Raw genomic sequence first — 9,437 nt, 5'->3', positions numbered from 1 at the left:
GCAGCAGCAGCAGCTCTGCGTGCGTGAGAAGCAGAAGCAACAGAACCCGCTGTCGCCACACTCGCTGTGGTGTCTGTACACCTCAATGGACAGCGACGAGCGCAGCGAGAGGCGCCCGAGTCAGCGGAGCTCTCGCCGGCGCCGGCGGCAGCAGCAGCAGCAGCAGCAGCAGCAGGAATCGCAGGAAGAGGAGCAGCAAGAGATATCAGAAGACGAAGACCTCCAGCTTGCGCTAGCTTTGTCCCTTTCGCTGCAGCAGCAGGAGCAGCAGCAGCAGCAGAAGAGCGAAGCAGCTTCCTGCGAAGCGTCCGACGTACCAAGCAGCAGCAGCAGCAGCAGTAGCAGCAGCAGCAGCAACAGCAGCAGCAGCAGCAGCAGCAGCCGCACTAACAACAGCAGCAGCATCATCGACGACAGCAACGAAAGGTCAGAAGACAAGGAGAAACTCCCGAACAAACAGCTCCACGATCAGCAGCAGCAGGAGGGATACCTGCAGCAGCAGCAGCAGCAGCCGCAGGACCAACAGGAAAAGCAGCAGCAGGATCCTCAGCAGCAGCAACAATGTCAGCAGCAGCAGCAGCAGCAAAAGCGGCGGCAGGCGCCTCAGCGCAGAAGACGCAGCCGCCCTCGCGTTACAAGAAGGCAGCAGCGAGCAGCAGCAGAGTGCAGCAGCAGCAGCAGCAGCAGCAGCGATGGGAACAAGAAGCGCTTGCGGATTCATCTTGACAGCAGCAGAAGCAGCAGCAGAAGCAGCAGCAGGAGCAGCAGCTGCAGCAGGAAAGTCAGCTGCAGCAGCGCAGGAGAAGACTTGCAGCTCGCCATAGGTTTGTCTCTCTCTGAACAAGTAGGCCCTAACGAGAGCAGCAGCAGCAGCAACAGCAGCAGCAGCAACAGCGGCAGCAGCAGTAGCAACAGCAACAGCAGCAGGAGCAGCAGCAGGCTGTGTGATGGAGACACGAGGGGCAAGCACGAAGACAGTAAGGACGGCAGAAGCAGCAGCATCAACTGCAGCAGCAGCAGCAGCAGCAGTAGCGAAGGCAGAGAGACACAAGCAGGCCGGAAAGCAGGTCCGAGACAGAACAGAAGGCGTGCTGCTGCTGCTACTGTTGCTGCTGACAGCGGCAGCAGCAGCAACTACAGCAACAGCAGCAGCAGCAGCAGCAGCAGCTGGAGCAGCGAATCCGAATCCGGAGAGCAGCGGCGCCGCCGCAGGAACAACGAGAGCCCCCACAGCAGCAGAGCAGCAGCAGCAACACGCAGAAAAGCAGCAGCAGCAGCAGCGGCAGCACCAGCAGCAGCAAAAGCAGCAGCACGGGGCAGCAGCAGCAGCAGCAAGAAATCGCTGCTGGCAGAGCGGCGAGCTGCGCTCCGCGCTGAGCGGAAGCAGCGGCACCAGAGGACAGCAGCAGCAGCAGCAGCAGCAGCAGCAGCATGGAGGGAGGAGAAGCTGCTGGCAGCAAGAGACTTCCTGTGGGATGTGCTCACTGGAGTCGAGACAGTGGCTCCGCTGAAGCAGCAGCAGCAGCAGCTGCTGCAGCAGCAGCAGCAGCAGCTGCAGCAGGCGCTCAACAAGCTGCAAAGCGATTTAACAGCAGAAGCAGGCGAAATGCTGCAGCGGCAAGAGCAGCAGCAGCAGCAGCAGCAGCAGCAACAGGAGACAGCCGCAGCAGGCACGGCGCAACAGGCCGCTGCGCCAGCGCCAAGAAGCCCCACAGACACTAGCACTAGCAGCAGCGGCAGCAGCGGCAGCAGCAGCAGCAGCAGCGGCAGAAGCAGCAGCAGCGGCAGTAGCAGCAGCAGCAGCGGCAGCAGCAGCAGCAGCAATGTGTTTCATAACTACGTGACGCTGGAGCAGCTGCGCCAAGCCGCAGAAGCAGCAGCTGTGGACCTCAGTGAAAAAGATCTTCTCGAAATGATTGCTGCTGCTGCTGCTGCTGCTGCTGGCGCTGCTGCTGGTGCGGCTGGAGCTAATGCGGCAGCAGCAGCAGCAACAGCAGCAGAAGCAGCAGCAGCAGCCAAAAAGCAATATGTCACCTTTGCTGAATTTGCTGCAGTTTTCAACCACGCAGGGCTCAGAGTAGAAAAGAATGGACACGTTTGGTAGCAGCAGCAGCGAAAACAGCAGCAGCAGCTGCTGCTGCTGCTGCACCAGCAGCAGCTGCTGCTGCACCAGCAGCAGCTGCCGCATCAGCAGCAGCTGCTGCCACTGCTTTTGTTGAGAATGCCTTTTGTGCTTCTGCAGCAGTAGCTGCTGCTGTCGCCAAAGCAGCTGCAGCAGCGGCTACTGAGTCTGCAGCAGCAGCAGCAGTTGCTGCTGTTGCACTGCAGCAAAAGCAAACTGTTAGTTTTGTGTTGCTGCGAAGGCCTGCTGCTGGGACCGTTGCAGGTCTTCCCACTTTGGCTGCTGCTCCATCTGCTGCAGCTGCGCTTGCTGCTGCAGCAGTAGTTGCTGGTGCAGCAGCAAATACTGCAGCAGCAGAAACTACTGCAGCAGCAGCAACTGCTGCAGCAGCAACAACGGTAGCGCCAGCAACTGCCTTTGCAGTCCAGGTGTCTCTCCAGCTGCTCCTAGGTGGTTAGCTGCAGCCATTCGTCCCTTCTATAGGGGCATTTGCTGCATCCGCTGCTGCTGTGTCTGCTGCTGCTGCTGCTGCATCTGCTGCTGCTGCTTCGTCTGCTGCTGCATCTGCTGCTGTTGCCCCGCTCGTCGTGGGGTTGGTGCTGCTGCCATATCAGTAGATGCTTCTGCTGCTCCAGGTGCTGCTGCCCAAGCTGCTGCTGCTGCTGCTGCTGCTGCAGTAACCTAGGGGCTGCGGACAACCTGCAGCAGCAGCAGCAAAGGCAGGTGCAGCAGCAGCTTGGAGTGTATCTGCAGCTCGAGTTGAGCAGTCGCATGCGGGCCCATTTATTGTTTTGAATTTATTAAATTTATTTAAATTTATTTTTAATTTAATTTTAATTAGCAGCAAAACAAATAAAGCTTTTCTCTCTTCGCGCTGCTGCAGCCTCAGCGGCAGCCGCTCCTGGGGTGTGACAGGGTATGTTTGCTGCTGCTGCTATTTGCTGCTGCTGCTATTTCCCCAGACTGTGTAAGCCTAGTTACGCATGCATGCAATATGAACAGAATGTGTCAATTAAATCAGAATATGTTGCTAATACAATATTATTTTGATATTAAATTAATAAATAATAATAAAAGGCATTAATAATCGCTAATCTGCAACATAAAGAGGCAAAACGCGGCGGGCTCTTGCGAAATCAGCTAGCAGCAGCAGCAGCAGAAGCACGGCAGCAGCAGCAGTTGGGCTGGAGCACGTGTACATACACCTGAATGTGCCTTTGCGAATGCTAAGGACAGAGAGAAACACAAAAGAGATAAAGAGAAGAAAAACGAAAAAAAACAAAAAAACAAAAGAGAAAAGGGGCAGTAAGAGACAATAAGAAACAAAAGAAGACAAAAGGACAAACAAAGTGACAAAACGAGACAAACAGCACCAGCAAGCAGCAGCAGCAAACAGCAGCAGCACACAACAGCAGCAACTAGCGGCAGCAAACATTAGCAGCAGCAGCAAACATTAGCAACCGCAGCAAACATTAGCAGAAGCAGCAAACATTAGCAGCAGCAGCAGCAAACGTTTGCAGCAGCGGCAAACGTTAGCAGCAGCAGCAAATAGCAGCAGCAGCAAATAGCAGCAGCAGCAAACATACCCTGTCAATGCTGTCAAGAGAAGCCATGTAAACATTTCCGTCGCGAGCAAAGAAGAGGCAGCAAGCATTAGGAGACCCCAGCAGTACCGCTTCTTGCTGCTGCTGCTCCTGCTGCTGCTGCTGCTGCTGCTGCTGCTCCTGCTGCTGCTGCTGCTGCTGCTGCTGCTGCTGAGGGTCCCTGCTTTCAGCAGCAGCTTGTTTGAGGAAGGCAAGAGAAGGAGCGCATGCCTCGGGGGGCAATCGATTTGCTGCAGCAGCAAGAGCGTAGGAGGGCACAGCAGCAGCAGCATCAACTGTTGCTGCTGCTGCTGCTGCTGCGGCAATTTCGCAAGACCCCATTGGGCGAATGTAGTCTCGGGCATCTTCCTCTTCAATGGGGGGCAAGGGGAGCTGCTGTTGCTGTTGCTGCTGCTGCAGCAGCACGTGCAGAAGGCTCCTGCCAGGCGAGACTCCCTCTGCTGCTGCTGCTGCGGTGTGCATGCGCGCGCAGGCCCCCAGAGCTGCTGCTGCTGCTCCTGCAGGCAGCTGCTGCACTGCTGCTGCTGCTTCTGCACTTTCCAAGTGGAGATACACCCGCGAGCCTGCTGCCAAGGTTAGCTCGCGTCGACCCAGCAACTCAAGCCGTTGCTGCTGCTGCTGCTGCTGCAGGGGAGCAGCAGGAACAGCAGCAACTTGAATGTCAAGAGCGTCAACCAGGGGAAGAGACTCCAGATCGGCCAGGTCTTGCAGCCGGAGCCCTGTACACAAACCCCAAACCCTAGGCCCCTAGACCCTAAACCCTAAACCCTAGATCCTAGATCCTAAACCCTAAACTCCGGAACTGGAGGATGCGGACGGGCAAGCTGGCTCAGTGCCTTGAGCAGGAGAAACCCCGCAGCAGCAGCAGCGGCACCGGCAGCAGCAGCATCAGCAGCAGCAAAGTCTCACTTATCATCTGCAGGATGCGCCGCAAGTCTTGCGCCGTCACAATGCTGCTGCTGCTGCTGCTGTCCTGCTGCTGCACCGGCAGCAGCAAACGGTGCTGCTCCCAAGAACAGTCCAGCAAAACAAAACCAGAAAAGCTTCGACGCACTTTGGGGGGCCAGCCCCACGAGACCACTTGGCTGCAAGCCTCAGCAGCCAAACCCTAAACCCTAAACCCTAAACCCTAAACCCTAAACCCTAAACCCTAAACCCTAAACCCTGAATCCGTGGGAAGAAGCAGGCTTGCGCTTCAATATCAGGGGAAAAGAAGACAACGGACACTCCTTAATCCAAAACCCCAAACGTCAAACTCTAAACCCTAGACATTCATGCCTGAACCCTAAACCCTAAATCCTAAACCCTAAACCCTAAAAGCTCATGCGAAAGGACAGACCGAATTACTTCTTCAGCGCGGCGCCGCCAGAACGCGTCAAGGGGGTCATCGATCTGCACGCAGGCCCATGTGCCAAACCCTAAACCCTAAACCCTAAACCCTAAGCCCTAAAGCCTTAGCCCTATTCCGTGCCTTCTTTGCCAACCCCAAGCCCTAGTTTGACCTTTCGGCATTATAAACCCTAAACCCTAAACCCTAAGTCTGGCGCAGCAGAGCTTCACGCATGTGTCGGAAACAGCCTATGCTTAGACTGGGGTGTAGGGTTTAGGGTTTAGGGTTTAGGGTTTAGGGTTTACTTGGCCCATGTCGGCCCCACAAGGAGAAGGGGAATTTGCAAACGCGTAAGAAGTGTCAAGAAAGAAAAAGCTGTTTTTAGGAGACGGGGGGGTCTGTTGCGCAGCAGCAGCAGCCGCGAAACTAAACCCTAAACCCTAAACCCTAAACCCTAAACCCTAGGGCGAGTCTGCATGCATCAGCGAGGGTTTAGGGTTTAGGGTTTAGGGTTTAGGCCTACGGGTTCCTGGTTCAACTCCAGCAAGGGCAGCGGCTCTCCAGCAGACACAAAACCCTCGCCTGCAAACCGCTCAAATTGCTCGCGGGTAGTTGGGCTGCAGAAACCACAAAAAAGGGTTTAGGGTTTAGGGATTAGCGGCTGCAGCCGCACGAAAAAGGGTTTAGGGTCTAGGGTTTAGGATTTAGCGGCCGCTGCAGCGAAACCGACGCCCGACTCTCCCAGCCCAAACCCTAAACCCTAAACCCTAAACCCTAATTGAGGTGTAGACAGTGAGCCCTGCTCACACCCAAACCGTAAACCCTAAACCCTAAACCCTAAACCCTAAACCCTAAACCCTCGCAGGGATGATACCCTCGCGCGGCTGCTCTTCGCGCTGCGCCCATTTCTCTTCTTCTATCATGGCTTCCGCAATTGTCTGCACCAAGCCACAAACCCTAAACCCTAAACCCTAAACCTTAAACCCTAAACTTTAAACCCTAAAGTGGCGGATGCACCGTAGCATCAGCTCCCGCTGAAATGGCCCACGCCTAGTGCCCGCCAACGCAGAGGGCTTAGGGTTTAGGGTTTAGGGTTTAGAGATCAAGGATTAGGGCTTTTGGCTGCAGAAGGCCCGCCGTTTGCGCTTTTAAAGAGCTGAGGGCTTTATAATCTAGGGTTTAGCGTTAAGGGTTTAGGGTTTAGGGTTTCTTACTGTGACAGTCTTGCGGTACGGGGGGCCTTCTTCCTGCCCCGCAGATGCTGCAAATAAACAAACCCTAAACCCTAAACCCTAAACCTTAAACTTTATGCCATGAATTGGTAGTTGGAACCACATCTGATCAGCAGCAGCAGCAGCAGCAGCAGCAGCAGCAGCAGAAGATCGTACCGGCGGGCCAGGGCCCAAGACCCCTGTGAAGCTTCTCATATTCCAGCAAATCTGTCTGAGGCCAGCATCACCCTAAACCCTAAACTCTAAACCCTAAACCCTAAACCCTAAACCCTGTTTTCGACGCTATCGCCGGCACGCAGACTACCGGGCCTTCTCAAGTGAATTGCAGCAGGTCAGCAGCTAAACAAGGGTTTAGGGTTTAGGGTTTAGGGTTTGCATACGTAGACTTCCCGGGGCTCCGGCTGGACACGCTGCTGCAGCGCAGCATCAAGATACACTTCAAAGTCTGAAGCAGCAGCAGCAGCAGCAGCAGCAGCAGCAATGGCAACAAACGGACAGAGTCTAGCTGGAAGAAGGTTGCTGCCTTTCATACTGCTCCTACTGCTGCCGCTGTAGCTACTGCTACTTCTGCTGCTGCTACTGATGCTGCTACTGTTGGTGCTGCTGCTACAGCTGCTGCTGCTGTTGCTGCTGCTGCTGCTGTAGCTGACTGTTATCTCCCTCTCGGCCCTTAACTAGGAGATCCGGCTCTTCTTCTTTCAGCAGATCTGCTGCTAAATAAACCCGTTTGCTGCTGCTGCTGCTGCTGCTGCTGTTGCTGCTGCTGTTGCTGCTGCTGTTGGCGCCGCGGCGCCGGCGCAGCCGTTCCTCGTAAGCAGCAACTCTTTCCTGCTGCTGCTGCTGCTGCTGCTGCAGTATCTGATTCTGCACTTCCTCCTCTATAATGAGGTTGTTAGGCGGAGCCACGAAGGGATAGTCCCTAAGACACAAACACGCAGACACATTGCAGTTGCTGCTGCTGCTGCTGCTGCTGCTGCTGGGCATTTGGTTGTGCTGTCGCTGCTGCTGCTGTTTCTCGCCCGTGTCGTTTTCGTGGTAGCAGGCTAGTTAGGAGTGAGCAGCTAGCAGCAGCAGCAGCAGCAACTGTGGGAGATCCACGAACACAGCAGCAGCAGCAACTGTGGGAGATCCACGAACACAGCAGCAGCAGCAACTGTGGGAGATCCACGAACACAGCAGCAGCAGCAGCAGGAACTAAGGTAGGCTTTACAGCAGCAGCAGCAGCAGCAGCAGCAACTCATACTCTACATCAATGTCATCGTCATCTTCACTCCCCTCCTCTGCCCCCTCTGCTGCTCCTGCTGCTTCTGCTGTTTGTGCTACTTCTGCTGCTTCCGCTGTTTCTGCTGCTTCTGTTGCTTCTCCTGCTGCTGCTTTTGCTGCTGTTGCTGCTGTTGCTGCTGCTACAGGAGTGCACTCCCTACAGGCTGTTGCAGTCCTTGACCCCATTAGCGTAATCCGTGTTGCTGCTGCTGGGTATTTTGTGGCATTTCTACTGCTGCTGCTGCTGCTGCAAGCGGTTTTGCTGCTGCTGCTGCTGCTGCTGCTGCTGCTCCTGTAGAGGAAGCGATGAGGCTTTATCGGGTGCAGCCACGCAGGCGCAATACGCCTTGGCGCTGCTGCTGCTGCCTTCGCTGCTGTTGCTGCTGTTGCTGCTGCTGATGCTTTTGCTTTTGCTGCTTCTGCTGCATCAGCTGCTGTGGCAACTGCTCGCTGCCTTCCCTGCACAGCAGCAGCAGCAGCAGCAGCAGTCTCTCCTGCTGTGTCAGCTGCCGTGCGATGGAGCAAGCGGCCCTGCACAGCGAAGCTGTGCAGCAGCAGCAGCAGCAGCAGCAGCAAGCGCTGCGTTTGCTGCAGCATGTTGCCTAGGAGAGACCAGCAGCACGGTTTCTGTGCTGCTGTTTAACTACGCATAAACCCTAAACCCTAAACCCTAAACCCTAAACCCTCAAGGGGGCCCCATCATGAGTGGGTTGCTGCCAGCGGTCAGGTCTCCCCTAAACCCTAAACCCTAAACCCGAGATCCTAGACACAAGCAATAAATATATATATTGCCCTCAATTGTAGCTTTTTATTAATGACCCTCAAGCCTAAACCCTAAACCCTAAACCCTAAACCCTAAACCCTAAACCCTAATTTCAAGTCTTGAGGCTGCATCGGGGGGCCCCACAGCCGACACTCGGCTGCTAAACCCTAAACCCTCGGGGCGGCTAAACCCTAAACCCTCGGCCGACGTAAACCCTAAACCCTAGATAAAAAACATTTTAATTTTTCAAACGCTTGCAGAAACCTTTTCAAGAAACCACCCGCAGCAAAGGTCTACTCAGACCACCAGCTAGCTCAGGAAACCTTGAGGGTTTAGGCTTTGAGGTTTAGGGTTTAGGGTTTAGGTCAGCTCTGGGGGCCCCTGAGTCCCCCAACGCTTCTTCAGGAGTTTCTGTCTCCTCTTTTATGTAATAAGGAGTCTCCACCGACAGCACAGGTGTGGCTTCTTGCTGCTTCTGCTGCAGTTGGTGCTGCTGCTGTTGCTGCTGTGTATGTTGCTGCTGCTGCTGCTGTGGGCACTGCCCAAGCTGCTGCTGCTGTTGCTGCTGCTGCTGCTGCTTCAGTGACTGAAGGATGAGCAGCAGCCATGCTACATGCTGCGCCGACGGCCGCTGGGTAATGATCTGCTGCTGCTGTTGCTGCTGCTGCAGCAGCAGCAACAGGGGATACGTGCTGCGTCTCCGGCTTCTGCTGCTGCTGCTGCTGCAGCTACTCTCTAAGAAGCAGCGGCAGCCCCACGAGTCAGCAGCAGCCTGCAGCACCTCTAGGTCCCCCCAAGGCATATATTTCTTAGGAACTAGCAGCAGCAGCAGCAGCTGTTCTGCTGGCGCTGCTGCTGCTGCTGCAGCCAGCTTACCTCCAGGGCTTTTCTCTGACTCTTCTCCATTCCTTGCTGCTGCTGCTGCTGTCGCTGTCTCTGCTGTTGTTGCTGCTGCTGCTGCAGCGCTTGCTGCTGCTGCTGTCCGAGCCAGCAGCAACCCTTGCAGCCGCCATTCTGAGGTGTCTGTACACCCCAGCAGCGCCGCTTCTCCAGGGGCCCCCGCATGGGGGCCCCCAGGACCCTGGGGGCCCCCAGGAGTCTGGGGGCCCCCAAGCCCCTGGGG

General features: G+C 55.7%; 2 protein-coding genes across 2 annotated transcripts; one reads left to right on the top strand and one right to left on the bottom strand.

Moving 5' to 3' along the window:
• Positions 1-85: 85 nt before the first annotated feature.
• On the top strand, positions 86-2,104 carry ETH_00025140 (uncharacterized protein; the record flags this gene model as incomplete). The annotated part of the gene is made up of 1 exon (XM_013373452.1): positions 86-2,104. One exon carries the CDS (start codon positions 86-88, stop codon positions 2,102-2,104), a length of 2,019 nt encoding a protein of 672 aa, XP_013228906.1.
• A 495-nt stretch (positions 2,105-2,599) lies between these two features.
• On the bottom strand, positions 2,600-9,327 carry ETH_00025135 (Chromosome II, complete genome, related; the record flags this gene model as incomplete). The annotated part of the gene is made up of 14 exons (XM_013373451.1): positions 2,600-2,803; positions 3,709-4,445; positions 4,636-4,811; positions 5,066-5,118; positions 5,362-5,454; positions 5,580-5,638; positions 5,931-5,994; positions 6,271-6,317; positions 6,445-6,499; positions 6,669-6,733; positions 6,939-7,207; positions 7,532-8,095; positions 8,760-8,885; positions 9,191-9,327. The coding sequence occupies 14 exons, from the start codon at positions 9,325-9,327 to the stop codon at positions 2,600-2,602; spliced, it is 2,649 nt and encodes an 882-aa protein (XP_013228905.1).
• Between the last annotated feature and the right edge of the window lie 110 nt (positions 9,328-9,437).

This window comes from Eimeria tenella, genomic scaffold (genome assembly GCF_000499545.2).
Source record: "Eimeria tenella Houghton genomic scaffold, Eth_scaff149, whole genome shotgun sequence".
NCBI classification, from domain to species: domain Eukaryota; phylum Apicomplexa; class Conoidasida; order Eucoccidiorida; family Eimeriidae; genus Eimeria; species Eimeria tenella.
Note: the sequence above shows the minus strand (reverse complement) of the source record. Positions and strands in the feature narration are given on the sequence as shown.